This window comes from Somniosus microcephalus, chromosome 8 (assembly GCF_052327205.1).
Source record: "Somniosus microcephalus isolate GS21.2 chromosome 8, FLI_Smic_1.0, whole genome shotgun sequence".
Classification (NCBI taxonomy): domain Eukaryota; kingdom Metazoa; phylum Chordata; class Chondrichthyes; order Squaliformes; family Somniosidae; genus Somniosus; species Somniosus microcephalus.
This window is the reverse complement of record NC_140994.1, coordinates 8568270-8590781: the sequence shown is the minus strand read 5'-3', so window position 1 is coordinate 8590781 and position 22512 is coordinate 8568270. Positions and strand designations below refer to the sequence as shown.

The 22512-nt window shown below is 52.1% G+C and overlaps 2 protein-coding genes across 6 annotated transcripts in view; one reads left to right on the top strand and one right to left on the bottom strand.

Moving 5' to 3' along the window:
• armh3 (armadillo like helical domain containing 3) overlaps positions 1-8935 on the bottom strand; it is a 169908-nt gene extending 160973 nt beyond the window's left edge. For 2 of the 5 annotated variants that reach the window (XM_085994194.1, XM_085994198.1), the window contains exon 1: positions 8822-8934. In XM_085994194.1, the coding sequence (XP_085850320.1) occupies positions 8822-8838 (17 nt within the window). In that variant the 5' untranslated portion in view covers positions 8839-8934. Of the gene's footprint in view, positions 1-8790 lie in introns of all 5 variants that reach the window. The other 3 variants (XM_085994197.1, XM_085994196.1, XM_085994195.1) reach the window with 3 other exon arrangements.
• A 6984-nt stretch (positions 8936-15919) lies between these two features.
• On the top strand, positions 15920-21495 carry hps6 (HPS6 biogenesis of lysosomal organelles complex 2 subunit 3). The gene is given in 2 exon segments (XM_085994193.1): positions 15920-19067; positions 19069-21495. Coding segments are annotated over 2 exon segments (2715 nt in total). The 5' UTR covers positions 15920-16394; the 3' UTR covers positions 19111-21495.
• The last annotated feature ends 1017 nt before the right edge of the window (positions 21496-22512 follow it).

Sequence of the window (22512 nt, the reverse complement as noted above, 5' to 3'; positions counted from 1 at the left end):
TGTTGGAAAGGGAGGATGTTCTTGAGGGGACAAGGACAGAATCCATTTGGTTAGAGTTGAGGAGCAAAAAGCGTATGATCACGCTACTGGGGGTATTCTACAGGCCTCCAAATAGTGAGAGGGAGGTAGAGGAGCAAATCTACAGGGAAATCGCAGAGACATGCAAGAGCTATAGAGTGGTGAGATTGGGGGACTTTAATTACCCAAATATCGATTGGGATAATGCTAGGGTAAAGGGAAAGGAGGGGGAGGAATTTCTGAAATGTGTTCAGGAGGATTTCCTTGACCAGTATGTTCTTGGCCCAACTAGGAAGGAGGCATTGGTGGATCTGGTGTTGGGGAATAAGGTGGGCCAGGTCGACCAAGTGTCTGTGGGAGAACACTTGGGTACGAGTGATCATCGCATCATAAGATTTAGATTAGCAATGGCGAGGAGCAATGAACAATCTAGAGTGGAACTTCTAAACTGGAATAGGGCTAACTTCATTGGGATGTGAAAGGATCTAGCCAGGGTAAAATGGAACCAAAGACTGACAGGAAAAACTGTAACGGAACAATAGGTGATCTTTAAGGAGGAGATGTTCCAAGTACAGGCTAGGTACATTCCAACAAGAGGGAAGGGTAAGGGAACCAAAGCAAGGGCTCCTTGGATGACGAGGGAGATAGAGAAGATGATGAAACAAAAAAAGAGTGTATGATGCATGTCAGGTGAATTCTTCAAGGGAGAACCAGACCAAATACACCAAGTTGAGAGGAGAAGTGAAGATGAAAATAAGATTGGCAAAGAGAGAATATGAGAGTAGAATGGTGGTTAAAATAAAAGGGAACCCAAAAATCGGCATGTAAACAGTAAGCGGGTAGTAAGAGGCGAGGTGGGGCCTATTAGGGACAAAGAAGGTGATATATGCTGACAGGCGCAGGGCAAGGCTAGAATACTCAGAGTACTTTGTATCAATGTTTGCTAAGGAGGTGGATGCTGACAAAATATCAGTAGCAGTGGAAAAGGTAGAAGCAATGGAAGGGGTGAAAATTGATAAGACAGGATGTATTAGAAAGGCTGGGTATGCTTAGAGTGGATAAGTTGCCTGTTCCAGATGGCTTGCATCCCAAATTGCTAAAGGAATTCAGGGAGGAGATAGCGGAAGGGCTTGCCATAATTTTCCAATCTTCCCAAGATGTGGGGGAGGTGCCTGAGGATTGGAAAGTGGCAAATGTGACCCCATTGTTCAAGAAAGGGTGTAAGGACAATCCTAGTAACTACGGGCCGGTCAGTTTAACATCAGTGGTGGGTAAAGTTTTAGAAACAATAATCATGGAAAAATTAACAGGCACTTGGGAGACGTTGAAGCTAATTAAGGAGAGCAAACACGGATTTGTAAAAGGCAGATCATGTTTGATTAATCTAATTGAATTTTTTGATGAAGTAACAGGGAGGATCGATGATGGGAATGTATTGGATGTTGTCTACATGGATTTTTGGAAGGTGTTTGACAAAGTACAACATAGAAGGCTGGTTAACAAAATTGAGGTTCATGGAATAGGTGGGTCAGTGGCAGCTAAGGAATTGGCTTAAGGACAGAAAACAGCGAGTTGTGGTAAATGGCTGTTTTTCAGACTGGAGGATGGTAGACAGTGGTGTTCCCCAAGGGTCAGTGCTGGGGCCACTGCTTTTTTTGATATATAAATGACCTGGATATTGGAATACAAAGTAGAATTTCTAAATTTGCCAATAACACCAAACTTGGGGGTGTGGCAAACAGTGAGGATGATACCAATCGACTGCAACAGGACATAGAAAAGCTAGCAGAATGGGCAGACCAGTGGCAGATGGAATTTAATACAGAGAAGTATGAGGTGATGCATTTTGGCCGAAGGAACAGGGAGAGGCAATACACACTTAATGGCACAGTTTTAAAGAGTGTGCAGGGACAGAGGGACCTGGGAGTTAATGTGCATAGGTCCCTGAAGGTGGCGGGACATAGAGAGAGTGGTTAGCAAAGCATATGGGATCCTGGACTTCATAAATAGAGGTATTGAGTACAAAAGTAGAGAAGTTATGCTGAACCTTTATAAAGTGCTGGTTAGGCCACAACTGGAGTATTGCGTCCAGTTCTGGTCACCACACTTTAGGAAGGATGTGAAGGCCCTTGAGAGAGTGCAGAGGAGATTTACTAGAATGGTTCCGGGGATGGGGGATCTTAGTTACAAGGGCAGGTTGGAGAAGCTGGATTTGTTTTCATTAGAGCAAAGGAGGTTGAGGGGTGATTTGATCGAGGTGTACAAGATTATGACGGGTTTGGACAGGCTAGACGGGGAAAGGCTGTTCCCACTAGTTGTTGATACAAGGACTAGGGGACACAGATTTAAGGTTTAAGGAAAAGCTTTTTTACGCAGCGAGTGGTGAGGACCCGGAACTCGCTGCCGACGGAAGTGGTGGAAACAGAGACACTCAATGTTTTCAAGGGGAGACTTGAGGATAGACACTTGAGGGAAATAAACTTGCAGGGCTACGGGGATAGAGCGAGGGAATGGGACTGACTGGATCGCTCTAGAGAGCCGGCACGGACTCGATGGGCCAAATGGCCTCCTTCTGTGCCGTTCTGACTCTGTGACTCGGACGGGTCGCTATTTATTTGCACTCTTTTTGAATGCTTTTAGAATATCCCTAGAAAGTGTATTGAATCGTCCCACCATATTCAACAACAACTTGCATCTATACGGCGCCTTTAACGTAGTAAAACGTCCCAAGGCGCTTCACAGGAGCGATTATCAGACAAAATTTGACACCGAGCCACATAAGATATTAAGACAGGTGACCAAAAGCTGGGTCAAAGAGGTCGGTTTTAAGGAGCGTCTTAAAGGAGGAGAGAGAGGCGGAGAGGTTTAGGGAGGGAATTCCAGAGCTCGGGGCCCAGGCGGCTGAAGGCACGGCCGCCAATGGTGGAGCGATTAAAATCGGGGATGCTCAAGAGCAAAGTTCCCGTTAAGCTGCACAGCCACACAGCGGTCTTGAGATCCCGTGCAGGCCGTTCACCGACTGTTGGATCGGGAAAAACTGTGCATGCGCGAAAATTTGAATGAGCCGCAGCACCAATTAAAGGGCCCGCACACCAAAAAAATAAAGGGGGACATTGCACAAGAGGCCAGAATTCGAGGACCACTGACCTCATCTCCTCTGGAGATCTTCCCCCCCGCGGCCATCAACCTCATAGTTCCCCAACCCCGCACAGCCCGCTTCCCAAGATCCACACACAGGACTGCCCTGGTAGACCCATCGTTTCAGCCTGTTCTTGCCCCACCGAACTTCTCTTCCTAGCTCGACTCTATCTTTTCTCCCCTTGTCCAGTCTCTTCCCACCTACATCCGCGACTCTTCGGACGCCCTCTGCCACTTTAACAGTTTCCAGTTTCCTGGCCCCAACCGCTTCCTTTTCACCATGGACGTACAATCCCTCTACACCTCCATCCCCCACCCGGATGGCCTGAGGGCACTCCGCTTCTTCCGTGAACAGAGGCCTGACCAGTCCCCATCCACCACCACCCTCCTCCGCCTGGCTGAACTTGTTCTCACATTGAACAACTTCTCCTTTAACTCCACTCATTTCCTCCAAATCAAAGGTGTTGCTATGGGAACCCGCATGGGTCCTAGCTATGCCTGCCTTTTCGTGGCCTATGTGGAACATTCTGTGTTCCAGTCCTACTCGGGTCCCCTCCCTCACCTCTTTTTCCGGTACATTGATGACTGTATCGGTGCCATTTCCTGCTCTTGCCCTGAACTAGACCATTTCATTCACTTTGCTTCCAATTTCCACCCTTCCCTCACCTTCACATGGTTCATCTCTGACTCTTCCCTTCCTCGACTTCTTTGTCTTCATTTCTGGGGATAGGCTATTGACAAACATTCACTACAAGCCCACTGACTCCCACAGCTACCTGGACTAAACTTCCTCCCACCCCACCTCCTGTAAGGACTCGCTTCCATTCTCCCAGTTTCTCCATCTCCACCGTATCTGCTGCGACGATGCCACCTTCCACAGCAGTGCTTCCGACATGTCTTCCTTTTTCCTCAACCGAGGATTCCCCTCTACCGTGGTTGACACGGCCCTTGACCATGTCCGTTCTATTTCCAGCACTTCTGCCCTCACCCCTGCCCCTCCCTCCCAGAACCACGATGGGGTGAAAAGTGAGGACAAGAAGAACCCCACCAGCCTCCACATTCAACGGATCATCCTCTGTCATTTCTGCCACCTCCAGCGTGATCCCACCACCAAACGTATCTTCCCCTCACCTCCCCTCCCCTTTCAGCATTCCGAAGGGACCGCTCCCTCCGCGACACCCTGGTCCATTACTCAATAACCCCCAACATCCCTTCCCCTGGCACCTTCTCGTGCAAGCGCAGGAGATGCAACACCTGCCTTTTTACCTCCTCCCTTTCCACTGTCCAGGGCCCCAAACACTCCTTCCAGGTGTACTTCTTGCAATTTAATATACTGTATTCGCTGCTCACAATGCGGTCTCCTCTACATTGGGGAGACCAAACGCAGATTGGGTGACCGCTTTGCGGAACACCTCCGTTCAGTCCGTAAGGGTGACCCCGAGCTTCCGGTCGCCTGTCACTTTAATTCTCTGTTCCACTCCCACTCTAATCTCTCTGTCCTCGGCCTCTTACACTGCTCCAATGAAGCTCAACGTAAGTTCGAGGAACAGCACCTCATCTTTCGATTAGGCACTTTACTGCCTTCTGGACTCAACATACTGTTGATGATTCTGCCGTTCACATTTACACATCATCTAGAGTCATAGAAACATAGAAGATAGGAGCAGGAGTAGGCCATTCGGCCCCTCGAGCCTGCTCCGCCATTCAACGAGATCATGGCTGATCATCCAAACCCTAGCACCCGGTCCCTACACCGACAGCCATCCCACCCAAGCCCTATCCCCGTAACCCCACGTATTTAATCCCCCCTAACACTAAGGGCCCATTTTTTTTTTTTTTTTTTTATCATGGCCAATCAACCTAACCCGCACATCTTTGGACTGTGGGAGGAAACCGGAGCACCCGGGGGAAACCCACGCAAACACGGGGAGAATGTGCAAACTCCACACAGACAGTCACCCGAGGCCGGATTCGAACCCGGGGCCCTGGCGCTGTGAGGCAACACTGCTAACCACTATGCCACCGTGCTGTCATCTTTTGTTTCTTTACTTGTCCCATTACCATCTCCTTTCGCCTCACACCATCATCCCTTTTATCTATAATCTCTCCTGCCTGCCACCCGATCACAGACATTTCCCCTTTTGTTCTTTCCTCTCCTCCCCTCCCCCTACACTTGCTTAAAAATCTGTTACATCTCTAACTTTTTCCAGTTCTGACGAAAGTCATCGACCTGAAACGTTAACTCGGTTTCTCGCTCTACAGATGCTGCCTGACCTGCTGAGTATTTCCAGCATTTTCTGTTTTTATTTCAGATTTAGAAGAGCGCAGATATCTCGGAGGGTTGTGGGAGATTACGGAGATAGGGAGGGGGCAGTCACCAACACACAACAACCCAGAGCAACCGTATCCCCATAATCCCTCACTCCCTCCCTCTTTTGCACCGTACAACAATCCCATTCCATCCAGGAAGATCCCGGACCAGCTGCACCAGCTCAAGACTTCCGATCTTGCAAAGCTCTGGCGGAGAAACTGGGCAGCGCAGTCAGATTTAGGTGCAACACTGGGAGCCAGTACAGGTGATCGGGTCTCTTTCCTGGAGATTTGTATTATTTAATTACTGCAGAAATACTCCCAACCGCCTCTGGGATCCATTTAACCTCAGAAAGTCTTTGGTTGGTCACGTATTCTCCACAACTCAACATACCTTTGGGTGGAATAATTACACCCAACTTCCGTTCGAATGGAAAACGCAAAGTTGTCTTCATGATAAAAGAAACCACAAAACTTGTCCACGTAAAAAAAGTGTCCCGGCTTTGAAGCAAAATGATTTTTCAATTCTTTGTCCTCAAGATATGAGTGATAAGGCCGGCATTTATTGCCCATCTCCAGTTGCCCAGCGAAGGTGAGCCACCTTCACCTTGAGCCGCTGCAGTCCGGTGAAGATTTGAGGGAGGGGGTTGCAGGATTCTGACCCAGCGACGATAAAGGAACGGCCGATCCACGTACGAGTCGGGATGACACGGGACTTGGAGGCGGTAGTGTTCCCACGACTTTCATGCTCTTGCTCTTCTCAGTTGTAGAGGTCATGATGAAGGAACACTGGTGAATTGCTGCAGTGCATCCTGTAGCTCGTTCACACTGCAACCAGTGTGTCGGTGAAACGAGGGGTGGATACCGAGTCCAGTGGCAGCGTGTCAATCAAGTGAATCGCCCTGTCCTGGATGGCGCTGAGCTTCTCGAGTGTGGTTGTAGCTGCACCCATCCAGGCAAGCAGCGAGGATTCCATCACACTCCTGACTTGAGTCTTGTAGATGGTGGGGAGGCTTTAGGGAGACAGGGCGTGAGTCACTCGTCGCAGAATACCCAGACTCTGACCTGCTCGAGTAGCCACGGTGCCGATATGACTGATCCAGTTAAGCTTCTGGTCAACGATGGTTCCCCAGGATGCTGATGGCGGGGGTGTCAAAGGTCGGGAGATGTAGCCGGGCTAGCTCTTGTCCGAGATGGTTATTACCTGGCACTTGTGTGTCGCGAATGTCGCCTGCCACTAGTCAGCCCAAGTCTGTATGTTTTCCAGGTGCAGCTGGTGTGGGCTAGAACATAAGAAATAGGAGCAGGAGTTGGCCATTCGGCCCCTCGAGCCTGCCCCACCATTGAATAAGATCATGGTTGATCTGATCTTGGACTCAACGCCACTTTCCCGCCGGGCTGTTTCCTTACCGGAGGAGTTGTGAATGTTGCTGAACACTGCGGAATGATCTGCGAACAGCCCCACTCCTAACCTTATAACAGAGGAAAGGTCATTGATGAAGCGGCTGAAGATGCTTCTCTGAGGAGCTCCTGCAGTGATGATCAGCCTCCAGCAACCACAGCTTGTGTCAGGCAGGACTCCAGCCACTGGAGGTCTGCTCCCCTCAACACCCATGGACTTTGGTTTTGTGAGGGATCCTTGGTGCCATTCTCGGTCAAATGCTACGTTGATATCAAAGGCAGCTGCTCTGCACTCTCTTCTAGCGTTCAGCTCTTGCGTCCACATCTGGATCAAGGCTGTAGCCACGTGCTTCTGACAGAACCTGAATTGATTCTAACTATAAGCCTGATTTAGCTCCGCCAATGGTTCTGTTGGGAAGGGCACATAAGGACTTCCAGACCTGGGGGCGGGAGGGAGCAATCAGCCAAGGTTTCCACTTCTGATCGCTAAGCAGTGGCCCCCTGATGAAAAGTTCATGCCTATATTCTCTGGAGTTTAGAAGAATGAGAGGTGAACTCATTGAAAAGTATAAAATTCTCAGAGGGATTGACAGGGCAGATGCTGAGAGGTTGTTTCCCCCTGGCTGGGGAGTCTAGAACCAGGGGCCACAGTCTCAGGATAAGGGGTTGGCAATTTAGGACTGAGATGAGGAGAAATTTCTTCACTCAGAGGGTGGTGAATCTTTGGAATTCTCTACCCCAGAGGGCTGTGGCGGCTCAGTCATTGAGTCATTTTTTTTTTGGTCAAATTTGTTGTCTTACAATATTCCTGTGCAGCGCCTTGCGACATTTTACTAGGTTAAAGGCGCTATATAAATACAAGTTGTTGTTGAGTGTATTCAAGACTGAGATCGACAGATTTTTCAGGAATCAAGGGATAGGGCGTGAAAGTGGAGTTGAGGTCGAAGATCAGCCATGATCTTATTGAATGGTGGAGCAGGCTCGAGGGGCCGTATGGCCGACTCCTGCTCCTAATTCTTAAGTTCTTAAGTAGAACAACCTAACCACTGTTGTGGCTGAGAATGGCTAACTCAGTGCAAGTGTGCCATACACTCACATTATGCCATGAAAGTTGCGGCCACCTCAATTTGTGTGTTCCATTTTACCTTGCGACTATTTTTCCCCAGAGGGTTTATTTCCACTTTTAAGTGGGTTCTCAGGTTCCATGAAAGTCAAGCAGTATTGTAGGGCTGTCTGTTGTTCGGTCACTCAGCTTCCCCTGCTCCTCGCATGTTTCGCCTCCCCAATGATGTCCAGCGATGGTGAAGCTGGTTCAAAAGCATGATGCACAACTTAATATTGGGAGTGACTATTGAAACCACATCAGTTGGGGTTTAGTGTTGTGGGCTGGGGCTAATGGTCAGGGAATGGGGTCAGTGGCCAGGGGCTGGGGTCAGGGGTCAGGGAATGGGGTCAGGGGTCAGGCTCAGTGGTCAGGGAATGGGCTCAGTGGTCAGGGAATGGGCTCAGTGGTCAGGGAATGGGGTCAGTGGTCAGGGAATGGGGTCAGGGAATGGGGTTTAATGTTAGGGTCCGGGATCAGTTGTTAGGGGCAGGATTTGAACCCTTTTTTTAAACTGACAACGCTTTCTTTAATACTTGAATGTTTCAGATAAAGTGTAAGGATATTGTCATTAAAACCTTTACACGGGCTGTAAATACTTCATTGAAATGGTTTTACAAACAGGAGAGCTGAATAAGGAATCTCATTCTCTGCTGTCGCTGCAAACTGCAGCCGCGGCCTGGTGCGGTCCCCAATCCTCGGCCTTTCCTGCTCACCCCGGCCGCTCTTCATTGCAGCAAACCCGGGCTGACCCCACTCACTCACATCCCAGCCGCGCTCCCGAAGGGGAAGATATTCATTCCCCCCCGGCCCCTCCTTACCTGTCACACCCATTCCAGTCACCAAACCAACCTCGGCTCAACTCCCATCCTCAGCCCAGCACTCCTCCAGCCGCGGTCCTCCAGTATCCCACAATCCCCGGCACTCCTCCAGCCGCGGTCCGCCAGTATCCCACAATCCCCGGCACTCCTCCAGCCGCGGTCCGCCAGTATCCCACAATCCCCGGCACTCCTCCAGCCGCGGTCCGCCAGTATCCCACAATCCCCGGCACTCCTCCAGCCGCGGTCCGCCAGTATCCCACAATCCCCGGCACTCCTCCAGCCGCGGTCCGCCAGTATCCCACAATCCCCGGCACTCCTCCAGCCGCGGTCCGCCAGTATCCCACAATCCCCGGCACTCCTCCAGCCGCGGTCCGCCAGTATCCCACAATCCCCCGGAACCTCGGCAGCCCGCCAACACCCGGGAGTTCCCCGAATGGCCGCTCGCTGAGTCCGCCGCCGGCCCCGTCTGATTCCCCAGGGAGTTTGTGAGGTAAACCATACAGGCCCGGGGATTGTGGAATGCTGGCGGACTGGCCCGATTGCGGCAGGTTCCTGGAACGGAGTTTTTGTTCCGCCGTGGTTATTTCCGTTTTGTTTTATGGAAAAAATGAACCTTACGGGTAGCAGACCGAGCACAGCAACTGGCCCCAGAGCGACCCGGAGTCCCCATAGCAACCAGAGCGACCCGGAGTCCCCATGGCAACCAGAGAGACCCGGAGTCCCCATGGCAACCAGAGCGACCCGGAGTCCCCTCAACCCGGAAAACCAAATTTGAATTTGATTTGTTAAGATTTAGTTGAACTTTTGTTTATTTACAGTCCAATTGGGTTTTTTGGGGTCAAACAAAAAGAGGACCCGGAGTCCCCATAGCAACCAGAGCGACCCGGAGTCCCCATAGCAACCAGAGCGACCCGGAGTCCCCATAGCAACCAGAGAGACCCGGAGTCCCCATGGCAACCAGAGCGACCCGGAGTCCCCATAGCAACCAGAGAGACCCGGAGTCCCCATAGCAACCCGAGCGACCCGGAGTCCCCAAAGCAACCCGAGCGACCCGGAGTCCCCATAGCAACCAGAGCGACCCGGAGTCCCCAAGCAACCAGAGCGACCCGGAGTCCCCATGGCAACCAGAGAGACCCGGAGTCCCCATGGCAACCAGAGCGACCCGGAGTCCCCATGGCAACCAGAGCGACCCGGAGTCCCCATGGCAACCAGAGAGACCCAGAGTCCCCATGGCGACCCGGAGTCCCCATGGCAACCAGAGCGACCCGGAGTCCCCATGGCAACCAGCGAGACCCGGAGTCCCCATGGCAACCAGAGCGACCCGGAGTCCCCATGGCAACCAGAGCGACCCGGAGTCCCCATAGCAACCAGAGAGACCAGGAGTCCCCATAGCAACCAGAGCGACCCGGAGTCCCCATAGCAACCAGAGAGACCCGAAGTCCCCATAGCAACCAGAGCGACCCGGAGTCCCCATAGCAACCAGAGCGACCCGGAGTCCCCATGGCAACCAGAGAGACCCGGAGTCCCCATGGCAACCAGAGAGACCCGGAGTCCCCATGGCAACCAGAGAGACCCGGAGATCCCCATGGCAACCAGAGAGACCCGGAGTCCCCATGGCAACAAGCGAGACCCGGAGTCCCCATGGCAACCAGCGAGTCCCGGAGTTCCCATGGCAACCAGAGAGACCCGGAGTCCCCATAGCAACCAGAGCGACCAGAAGTCCCCATGGCAACCAGAGAGACCCGGAGTCCCCATGGCAACCAGAGAGACCCGGAGTCCCCATGGCAACCAGAGAGACCCGGAGTCCCCATGGCAACCAGAGAGACCCGGAGTCCCCATGGCAACCAGAGAGACCCGGAGTCCCCATGGCAACCAGAGAGACCCGGAGTCCCCATGGCAACCAGCGAGACCCGGAGTCCCCATGGCAACCAGCGAGACCCGGAGTTCCCATGGCAACCAGAGAGACCCGGAGTCCCCATAGCAACCAGAGACCGAGTCCCCATAGCAACCAGCGAGAGCCGGAGTCCCCATGGCAACCAGCAAGACCCGGAGTCCCCATAGCAACCAGCGAGACATGTAGCCCCCATGGCAACCAGAGAGACCCGGAGTCCCCATAGCAACCAGCAAGAGCCGGAGTCCCCATAGCAACCAGCGAGAGCCGGAGTCCCCATGGCAACCAGCGGGAGCCGGAGTCCCCATAGCAACCAGCGGGAGCCGGAGTCCCCATAGCAACCAGCGAGAGCCGGAGTCCCCATAGCTCAGTGGGGAAGTATCACATTGGTTGGTGTAGGATTGAGCCCAAACTAATACCAACCTAAACCAAAAAACGGTAATTTCAAAAACCTGGCCCCATGAAAACAGCCCAGAATATAATCAATAAAAACAACTTGCACTTAATCTGCACCTTTTAATGTAGTAAAATGTCCCAAGGCGCTTCACAGTATCGTAAATCACTAAAACATTGACATCGAGCCAAAGAAGGAGCTAGTAGGACAGGTGACCAAAAGCTTGGTCAGAGAGGTCGGTTTCAAGGAACGACTTAAAGGAGGAGAGAGAGGCGAAGAGGTTTAGGGAGGGAATTCCAGAGCTTAGGGCCCAGGCAGCTGAAGGCACGGCCGCCAATGGTGGGGCGAAGGAAATCGGGGATGGTCAAGAGGCCAGAATTGGAGGAATGCAGAGATCTCGGAGGGTTGTGGAGCTGGAGGAGGTTAAAAAGAAAAACTTGCATTTATGTAGCGCCTTTCACGACCACCGGACGTCTCAAAGCGGCTCACAGCCAATCAAGTCCTATTAAAGTGGAGTCACTGTTGTAATGTGGGAAACGCGGCAGCCAATTTACGCACAGCAAGCTCCCACAAACAGCAATGTGACAATGACCAGATAATCTGTATTTGTTATATTGGTTGAGGGATAAATATTGGCCCAGGACACCGGGGAGAACTCCCCTGCTCTTCTTTGAAATCGTGCCATGGGATCTTTTACGTCCACCTGAGAGAGCAGACGTGGCCTCGGTTTAACGTCTCATCCAAAAGACGGCACCTCCGACAGTGCAGCACTCCCTCAGCACTGCACTGGAGTGTCAGCCTAGCTTTATGTGCTCAAGTCCCTGGCGTGGGACTGGAACCCACAACCTTCTGACTCACAGTTACAGAAATAGGGAGGGGCGAGGCCATGAAGGGATTTGAACACGGGGATAAGAATTTTAAAAAGGTGTTCGGGGACCGGGAGTCAATGTAGGTCAGTGAGCACAGGGGGTGATGGGTGAACGGGACCTAGTACGAGTCAGGACACAAGTTTTGGTTGAGCTCGAGTTAATGGATGATGGGAGGCCAGCCAGAAGAGTGTTGGAATAGTCGAGTCTGGAGGTAACAAAAGCAGTGATGAGGGTTTCAGCAGCAGGGGCGGAGACGGGCGATGTTTCGGAGTTGGAACCAGGTGGGTTTGGTGATGTTGCAGATCTGGGATTGGAACCTCAACTTATTGTCAAATAGAACGCCGAGGTTGCACCTAGTCTGGTTCACCCTGAGACAGTGGCCGGGGAGAGGGATGGGATTGGAGTCTGATAACGGTCCTGGGAAGCGCCGCGGAACGTTTTACGATGTTAAATGTGCTATATAAATGAAAGCAACCTTCCCATTGAATAAATTGCAAGTACAATTTGTGTAAAAGGAGAAGTATCCTCACTGTAGGGGTTAGTTACTCTTCAAAAGCTGAGAGGGAATAATTTAGCAGGGAAATGACCAGCAAGAAATTGGCATTTGGTTGAACCAGAGGTAATAAAACATGGCCCAAGGTTTTTCTCATTTCCTGTTAATGGATGGTTGCTGCAGAAATGACCGGAGTTATGTTTAGGAAGTGGTCGCTTGGACCTAGTTGCGATTCCACCTTCTCAAGTGGGTCGTAGGAACGGACTGATCGAGAGAACTGATGTCAGTGAATTACATGCTTTAGATCCACATTATAATGACAAAGAACCTGCTCCCAGCCCGCACTTATTAAATTGTGAAATCCAACAGAGAGCAATGTATTAACAACCCAAAGAGCAACTTCCATCCGTTTTGAGAAAACAGTCTTGTCTTTCAATAGCGCCTTTCAGAAATGTCCCAAAGCGCTTGACATAAAAATGAATCACTTTGCAGTGCGGCGACTTCCGTTTTGCAGGCAAACATGGCCACTATTTTTCACACAGTTTGAGCAGCAATTGTGACTCGGCACCACCAGCTTCTCAGGGGAACGCGGGACGAGCAGTGAATGCGGCCCTTCCCACGGGGTCCACATTCCGAGAGGAAATCAAAGAAATGCTCCTGTTTATTTGTATGCAGCAATTATACTTTATCTTTTATGCTTATTTCTTTATATAGTGGTATGCTAATTATTTCCTTGTTTACAGTAATTATATATTTATTAATTATGTGTATATGTGTTTTTTACATACAATTAGATATAATTGTACATTTATTTCTATTTGCATACTATATATACTGTATGGAAATAGGAATAAATGCAGAATACATATAATCCAAAACTCAGGGCCATAAATATAAGATAGTCACTAATAAATCCAATAGGGAATTCAGGAGAAACTTCTTTACCCAGAGAGTGGTGAGAATGTGGAACTCGCTCCCACAGGGAGTGGTTGAGGCAAATAGCACAGATGCATTTAAGGGGAAGCTGGATAAACACATGAGGGAGAAAGGAATAGAAGGATATGCTGATAGGGTGAGATGAAGGGGTGGGAGGAGGCTCGTGTGCAGCATAAACACCAGCATGGGCCGTTTCTGTGTTATAAATACTATGTGATATATTTAATTATTGTGTACAAATAGGAATACATGCTTACAGTATTTACCTATTCATTTACATGCTAGAATTATTTTATTGCATATATAAATGCATGCATGCATTTCTATATATTTGCATACGGTAACTATTTTATGTATGTGCCCTGTAATTATATATTAACATGGTGTGGAGATGCCGGAGTTGGACTGGGGTGGACAAATGTAAGAAGTCACACAACACCAGGTTATAGTCCAACAGCTTTATTTGAAATCACAAGCTTTCGGAGCTCTGCTCCTTCGTCAGGTGAAGTGGAGAAATGCATAAAGACACAGCTTATATAGTCAGAGAATCATGTCAGATGTTTACAGGTAACCTTTCCAACTGCCATTTATCACGCCTCGGCAGAGAGATAATCACAGCAGTCAAAGGTGTGAATGGTGTCCAAACAGGTCAGTCAGGGAAACATTACATCAAAGAACAATGAGGTGGAGTCACAAAGGGTCAAATATTGCAGATGCTGGGGTCTGTATGAAAAACAAAAAAACAGGCAAAAAACATTTTTTTTGGCTGGAAATCACAGCAGGTCCAGCCGCATCTGTGTAGAGAGAACAAGCCAATGTCGACTCGAGTCTGGATGACCCTGCATCAGGTGGGGTTACATGTAGCGTGACATGAACCCAAGATCTTGGTTGAGGCCATCCTCATGGGTGCGGAACTTGGCTATCAGTTTCTGCTCGACGATTTTGCGTTGTCGTGTGTCTCGAAGGCCACCTTGGAGAATGCTTACCCGAAGATCGGAGGCTGAATGTCCTTGACTGCTGAAGTGTTCCCCGACTGGGAGGGAACACTCCTGCCTGGTGATTGTTGTGCGGTGTCCGTTCATCCGTTGTCGCAGTGTCTGCATGGTCTCGCCGATGTACCATGCTCCGGGGCATCCTTTCCTGCAACGTATGAGGTAGACAACGTTGGCCGAGTCACATGAGTATGTACCATGTACCTGGTGGGTGGTGTCCTCACGTGTGATGATGGTATCTGTGTTGATGATCTGGCATGTCTTGCAGAGGTTGCTGTGGCAGGGTTGTGTGGTGTCGTGGTCGCTGTTCTCCTGAAAGCTGGGTAATTTGCTGCGAACAATGGTCTGTTTGAGGTTAGGCGGCTGTTTGAAAGCGAGTAGTGGAGGCGTGGGGATGGCCTTAGCGAGGTGTTCGTCGTCATCGATGACATGTTGAAGGCTGCGAAGAACATGGCGTAGTTTCTCCGCTCCGGGAAAGTACTGGACGACGAAGGGTACTCTGTTGGTTGTGTCCCGTGTTTGTCTTCTGAGGAGGTCGATGCGATTTTTCGCTGTGGCCCGTCGGAACTGTCGATCGACGAGTCGAGCATCATATCCCGTTCTTACAAGGGCGTCTTTCAGTGTCTGTAGGTGTCCATCACGTTCCTCCTCGTCTGAGCAGATCCTGTGTATTCGCAGGGCTTGTCCATAGGGGATGGCTTCTTTAACGTGGTTAGGGTGGAAGCTGGAGAAGTGAAGCATTGTGAGGTTGTCCGTGGGCTTGCGGTAGAGTGAAGTGCTGAGGTGTCCGTCTTTGATGGAGATTCGTGTGTCCAGGAATGAGACTGATTCTGAGGAGTAGTCCATGGTGAGTTTGATGGTGGGATGGAACTTATTGATGTTATCATGTAGTCTTTTCAGTGATTCTTCGCCGTGGGTCCATAGGAAGAAAATGTCGTCGATGTATCTGGTGTATAACGTTGGACACCATTCACACCTTTGACTGCTGTGATTATCTCTCTGCCGAGGTGTGATAAATGGCAGTTGGAAAGGTTACCTGTAAACATCTGACATGATTCTCTGACTATATAAGCTGTGTCTTTATGCATTTCTCCACTTCACCTGACGAAGGAGCAGAGCTCCAAAAGCTTGTGATTTCAAATAAAGCTGTTGGACTATAACCTGGTGTTGTGTGACTTCTTATATATTAACATGGTGTGGAGATGCCGGAGTTGGACTGGGGTGGACAAATGTAAGAAGTCACACAACACCAGGTTATAGTCCAACAGCTTTATTTGAAATCACAAGCTTTCGGAGCTCTGCTCCTTTGTCAGGTGAAGTGAAGAGATGCATATAGGCACAGCATATATAGTCAGAGAACACTGCCAGATGATTATTACAGGTAATTACAGGTGATCTCTCTGCCGAGCTGTGATAAATGGCAGTTAGAAAGATTACCTATAATCATCCGCAGTGTTCTCTGACTATATAAGCTGTGCCTATATGCATCTCTTCACTTCACCTGACAAAGGAGCAGCGCGCTCCGAAAGCTTGTGATTTCAAATAAAGCTGTTGGACTATAACCTGGTGTTGTGTGACTTCTTACTTATATATTAATAAATATGCATCGAGCGAGATCTGGGAACCAAGGGTCAGTAACCAGAGGATTCAGATTTAAGGTAATTGGCAAGAGGGGGGAGATGAGGAAACATTCTTTTTTACGCAGCCAGTTCTTGTGAAAGAGCTCTCCAATTAACCCCACTCCCCCCCCCGCTCTTGCCCCACAGCTCTGCAAATGTCTCCTTTTCCCTTTTGAAAGTTACTATTGAATCTGCTTCAAAGGGCAGCGCGTTCCAGATGAAAAAATACCTCCTCCGGTGCTGTGAATTATTGGTGCGAAAGTCTGATGCGGAAGTAGCTGGAGGTCTAGGTGGTGACTGACAGGCGGAGCCCGGGGAGAGAGAGAGAAAGTGAGAGAGAGGGAGAAGGAAGGAGAGAGAGAGAGAGAGAGAGAGAGAGAGAAAGTGTGAGGGAGCGAGGCCGGGCCGGGATGAGCCGCTCTCCGCTCCGCCGCCTGTCCAAGCGGCCCGGGGCGGGGGACGCGGTGCTGGGGCCGGGCTCGGGTCTGGGTCTGTCTCTGGGGGAGAGGCCGGGTCCCGGGCCGGGGCTGACCCTCGCGGCCCGGGTTAGCGAGCGCGGCCGCGCCGAGCTGTGGAGCCGGCGGGGAGCCGGGGCCTGGCAGCTGCTGCAGGCCGCCGAGCTGTGCGCCGGCCCCCGGGCCCGCCTGCTGTCGGCCGCCTGGGACGGGCGCTCGGTCAGTTGGTGCGAGGAGAGGCCGCCGTCCGAGGGCCCGGGCCCGGCCAGAGGAGCCGCCGCCGCCGCCTCCTCCCGGCACTGCGTCTGCAGCCGGAGCCTGGGCCTGACCCCGGGGCTGGGGGATGGCGGGGTGGGCCAGGGCTCGGGGCCCGTCCGCATCCTCCTGCACAACAGCCCGGCCTGCCGGGTGCTGGCGGCGGGGGAAGCCGTCTACCTGCTGCCGGGGCCCGGGCCTGGCAACGGCCCTAGTAACTGCCTTAGCAACGGCCCTAGTAACTGCTTTAGCAACGGCCCTAGTAATAGCCCCGGGCTCAGCAACAGCCCTAGCAACTGTCCCGGGCCTGGCAACAGCCCCGGGCCCAGCAACAGCTCTAGCAACTGTCCCGGGCCTGGCAACAGCCCCGGGCCCAGCAACAGCCCTAGCAACTGCCCCGGGCCTGGCAACGACCCTAGTAACTGCCCTAGCAACAGCCCCGTGCCCAGCAACAGCCCTAGCAACTGCCCTGGGCCTGGCAACGACCCTAGTAACTGCCTTAGCAACGGCCCCAGTAACAGCCCTAGCAACAGCCCCGGGCCCAGCTACAGCCCTAGTAACTGCCTTAGCAACAGCCCTAGCAACTGCCCCATAAGTAACTTGGCCAAGTTCCTCCTGGTCTGGTGTCCGCAGGAGGACACCTTGACCATTACCAGCCTGGCCCGAGGACCCATGTGCACCAAGAGACTGCTCCCCGGGGACTCCGACTTCAGGAAGCTAGTGGCGGACGCCGTGGGCCTCTTGCCCGCCCTCCCGCCGCTGGACGTCCGGGCGGTCCACCCCTCTCCGGCTGGGCTCCTGTTGGCCACAGCCAGCGGAGAGGTCAGCCTGGTCCGCAGCGACGGGACCGTGCGGCTCCTCTGCCGGCTGAGCCAGCGCCCCCCGGCCGAGGCCTCGATTATGATGGAGCTCTGCGGGACCACCTTGGCCTGCGCGCTGGGCAGGATGCTGCACCTTTACGACACCGAGACAGGCAGGATGGTGGAGGAGAGGACCCTGGAGGTCCAGCCCCTGGCTCTGCTGGCCTGCCGGGAAACGGGGGAGATCCAACTGCTGGCAGAGGACGGCGTCTACGCCTTGGGGCTTGGCCCCGGTCCCACCTCGGGGGTCTGCCGGGACAGTAGCCAGCCCCAGGGGATGCTGGAGCAGCTGGTCTTGGAGGAAGCCTGCAAGTATTACCAGAAGAGGAGCTTGAGCCGCAGCAGGTTAACGGTGGAGAAGCTGAAAAGCGAGGCGATGTTCCAGGCGCCACTCGCCCTCTGCTCCATCTTGCAGAACCATCTCAATCTCCGTAAGACCGGCCACTGTAACCAGGAGACCTACGCCAAACTGCACAGCATCATGTCTGGGGAAATTCAAGGCTATGTGAGCTTGGAGGAAGCCAAATCCTGCATCGTAAACGCGTCGGAGAGTGAGGTTGGCAGTTACATCGAGGACATAACTGAGCAGGAGATTCGGAGGCTCCTCCACTGCCAGCTTGACCGGGAGGCTTTGGTCTACTTGAATTCCATTTTCAACATCTTCCCAACGGAAGCGTGGAAGGCCGTCAAAAGGACACTGTACTTGCACCAGGACAGCGAGGGGCTCCTCTCCGCCAGAGCCACGGCTGAGTTGTGGAGGGTGGTACTGAGCCCGGGTCTCCCGCCCGACCAGCAGGTTACCACCAATGGAGCGGTGGCTGTCTTCGAGCTGATCTGCCGGCTGTTCTACCGGTTCCACCCCAAGTGGCTGCCAAAGTTTGTCGAGCTGGCCCAGCAGCACCTGGCTGCTTTCTGGAACTATGGGGGCAGCGAGGGGCCCGAGAACGCCCCTCTGTACAAGAGAGCGCTGTCGGTCATCCCGCCGGTGCGCGATGGCCGGGCCAGAGATTCCACGGAAACTACCATCGAGCTCCTGCTGTGCAGCGAGAGGCCGAACGCCATAATCCAAGCGGTTCGGATCCTGATCGAGCGGAGGATGTGGCAGAGGGCGGTGGAAGTTGCCCAGAGGTTCTCTGAGCAGGGCCTCCTGCTGAAGAAGGAGCTCTTTGCCGCCATGCTGGTCCAGATCTCCCAGCACCGAGCCCTGGATCCTTACCTGGAGCAGATTTGGGAGCTGTGCCCCGAGGAGACCACAGCGGCGGACATACTGGACATTGTCCTGAGACCCGTGCCCGCCTCAGGCCACAAACCTGGGCCGTACCCGAGCGACGGGAGCCAGCTGACCATCGGGCTCCTGCGCCCGCTGCTGGCCAGAGTGCTGGTGCGGGGCGAAGATCGGCGGAGCGCAGAAACCGGCGAGGATCTAAAGACGCTGGTCTTCCCCCCGCCCACGCCGCCCAGGCAGAAGAAAGCGGCCGATCAATTGGAGGCGCGGACCTCTGACCTGCTGAACTCTGAACTCTGAACCCAGCGCTGAGGCAAACGAGCCATTGTAAACACTACTGTATAAACACTGTGAAATACAAAAGTTTGGAACTTTTTGCACTATGGTCGAGTCGGAAATTTCCCCGATTATATTGTTTATATATTCTGTTGAAAAATAACATCATGGAAATTTTACAAAATTGCTGCATGTGCTTCCTCTGGGGGAGGGTGAAAGGTGATGCCCGGCTGCAGCGTGCGAGAGTAATCAGATTTCTAAGCTCCCTGCCCTCTTGCCTGAAAAGTTTCTGTCTCGCTGCTAATGCAACAGGCAGATTGGAGTTTGGCAAGTGTCCCATCACAGGCAGCGCTGGGTGGACAGTGGCTCCGGAAGCGACGCTGCCCCGTTTTACTGGCCGCGCACCTTTCCTTACGTACAGACGACGACAGATTCTGTTTTAATGAAGTGCCGCACTGTGCTTGTCCTTTTCATTGGGCCAGCTCTTGGTGCGATGGGTAGTGGGGTTTGGAAGATGGTTGGGAAAGGGCAGCCTCGAGTCGTATCGGCGAGCGCTTAAGAGCGAATTATCCAAATAATGTTCAGAAATCAGTAAACGTATCTCGTATTTATCTCAATTATATTTACTGCTGATATTTTTGTTAATGTTTTCTCACTAAGATTGTCCTTGTATTGGGAGAGACCAGGACTGCAGTGTGGTGTCTTTGATTTGGTTAATGTGGCAACCCTGGCCTAAATCGTTCACCCGCCCGCTGCCAGCAGAGAACACCACCCACCGCCAGGGCGTGTCTGACTGGGCACGTTACCTGCGCTCTTCCCAAAGCGCGCTGGCAGCGGGCGAGTTCTCTCTCTCTGCCCCACCGTGTTGCCGGAACATTCCGCCCCTTGGTGCGTCTCTAAGCGGCCTGAAAGATTGGGAGCTGGGCCGGGACAGCGAGGTTTGGAGCCCCCCCCCCCCCCGGTTTCATCCTCCCTCACCTGCCCTCGGTCTGAGCTGGCTGGTGGGATGTAGCGTCAGACACGGTGCCCAGCTGCCTACAAGCAGCACGTTGGGATCCTCGGAGTGTTCGGTCAGAGGTGAAACTTCCTACCCAGCTTCATTGGTGTTGTCACTAGGGCTCTCTATTTACTGCAGGAAGAACCTCACTCACTTCTCGTGTGAAACTCTTCGTTAATCACCGTCGGTTGCCCCCCCCACCACCAGGGACAGATCTGTAACCAGAGTACTTCACTCTTGTTTTACAGCTCTTTTCAGACACGCTTGGGAAAGGCCCGAATCTAGTTGTTAGCTCGGTGTCTTTCACAGTACAGCGAGACATGGTTCAGACACCCACCACTGCAGCATCACTGGGACCATGTCCGTACTTGCCGGGTTCCACGGGTGAGGAAATGGGGACAAAATCTATTGGCTTTATTAAAAACAGAACCCACTCACACTGTCCGGATCGAACTGTGATTCACACAGAAATCTGACCAGAAATTCTTAGTCTTTCCAGCTCCCCAAAGGGTTTTTTATGATGTTCACATCCACGGTTAAAGGACAATCGTTGCTCTTGGTCTCTCCGAGTCTCTGGTCAGTTCCAGCTCTTTTATATCAATCTTCAGACACAAATCTGAAACGCTGCTTGTCCTTGTCTAGTTCTATATAAATGTTTTTATCTTTTATTTTTTAAATAAAGGAGGGTTAGGTTGGGATAACCAGAACATAAAGAGCCCTTGCGATCACCGGGCATGGATCATGAAGATCCCACCATTATGCGGTTGGTAACGGCGGTAACCGGGCGGTGCTGCTTGATCTTCGGCCTAGGCGGAGCCGACTGAGCACAGCAGGTGGAGCGTTAGTTAGCCTCAGTGCCTCTGGGTCCGGGGTGGGGGCAGGGGCAGAGATCAGCCAGGGTTCCTGCTCCTGGTCGATGCCCAATGGGCCTCTCTTCCCCAACCCACCCCTTCCCCTCACCTGAAAGTGCGCAGAGGTCGGGTGAGGATGGGAGCAGAGGCGGCCGTGATGCACCATGCAGTGGAAGAGCTGCTGCCATGCGCTGTCTAAACAACTGCGCAAGTGGATCCACAGCAATGCAAGAGTCCGTGCCTTTGTTGAAAGGGGAGCCCCCGGACTGATTTTTTGCCGTTGCTTTATGCATATCTGCAAGGAGCAATAGCCCTCAGTCCCGTTTCCGAGCACTAATTCCTGCGTCTCTCTTCCCTTTTGGTTGTGCAGATGGTTACTCAGCGGCTAAGAGCGAAGATAGTCTGAGGAATGTTCAATTATCGCTGTACCACAGTTAACCTGCTGGTATGTTCTGGTTATGACAGCCTGTACAATCCCTGTTGCTACTGCTGCACATCATTTAAAGCAGATGTTTGGGATGTTATTACCGATGTACAGATCAGGAGAAGCTTTCCTCGGTTTCCAAATAAAATGTAAGCGCTGTTTTGTTGACACCGCCTTCAGTGTTGAAATTATTTCTTTCTACTTCAATCAAAACATAGCTTCCTCGTGGCTATTGGGATAACTGATGTACTGATCAAAAACTCCACAGGCAGGTACAGCATGGGTTAGATACAGAGTAAAGCTCCCTCGACACTGTCCCATCAAACACTCCCAGGGCAGGTACAGCACGGGTTAGATACAGAGTAAAGCTCCCTCTACACTGTCCCATCAAATACTCCCAGGGCAGGTACAGCACGGGTTAGATACAGAGTAAAGCTCCCTCTACACTGTCCCATCAAACACTCCCAGGGCAGGTACAGCACGGGTTAGATACAGAGTAAAGCTCCCTCTACACTGTCCCATCAAACACTCCCAGGGCAGGTACAGCACGGGTTAGATACAGAGTAAAGCTCCCTCTACACTGTCCCATCAAACACTCCCAGGGCAGGTACAGTACGGGTTAGATACAGAGTAAAGCTCCCTCTACACTGTCCCATCAAACACTCCCAGGGCAGGTACAGCACGGGTTAGATACAGAGTAAAGCTCCCTCTACACTGTCCCATCAAACACTCCCGGGGCAGGTACAGCACGGGTTAGATACAGAGTAAAGCTCCCTCTACACTGTCCCATCAAACACTCCCGGGGCAGGTACAGCACGGGTTAGATACAGAGTAAAGCTCCCTCTACACTGTCCCATCAAACACTCCCGGGGCAGGTACAGCACGGGTTAGATACAGAGTAAAGCTCCCTCTACACTGTCCCATCAAACACTCCCGGGGCAGGTACAGCACGGGTTAGATACAGAGTAAAGCTCCCTCTACACTGTCCCATCAAACACTCCCAGGGCAGGTACAGCACGGGTTAGATACAGAGTAAAGCTCCCTCTACACTGTCCCATCAAACACTCCCAGGGCAGGTACAGCACGGGTTAGATGCAGAGTAAAGCTCCATCTACACTGTCCCATCAAACACTCCCAGGGCAAGTACAGCACGGGCACTGTCCCATCAAACACTCCCAGGGCAGG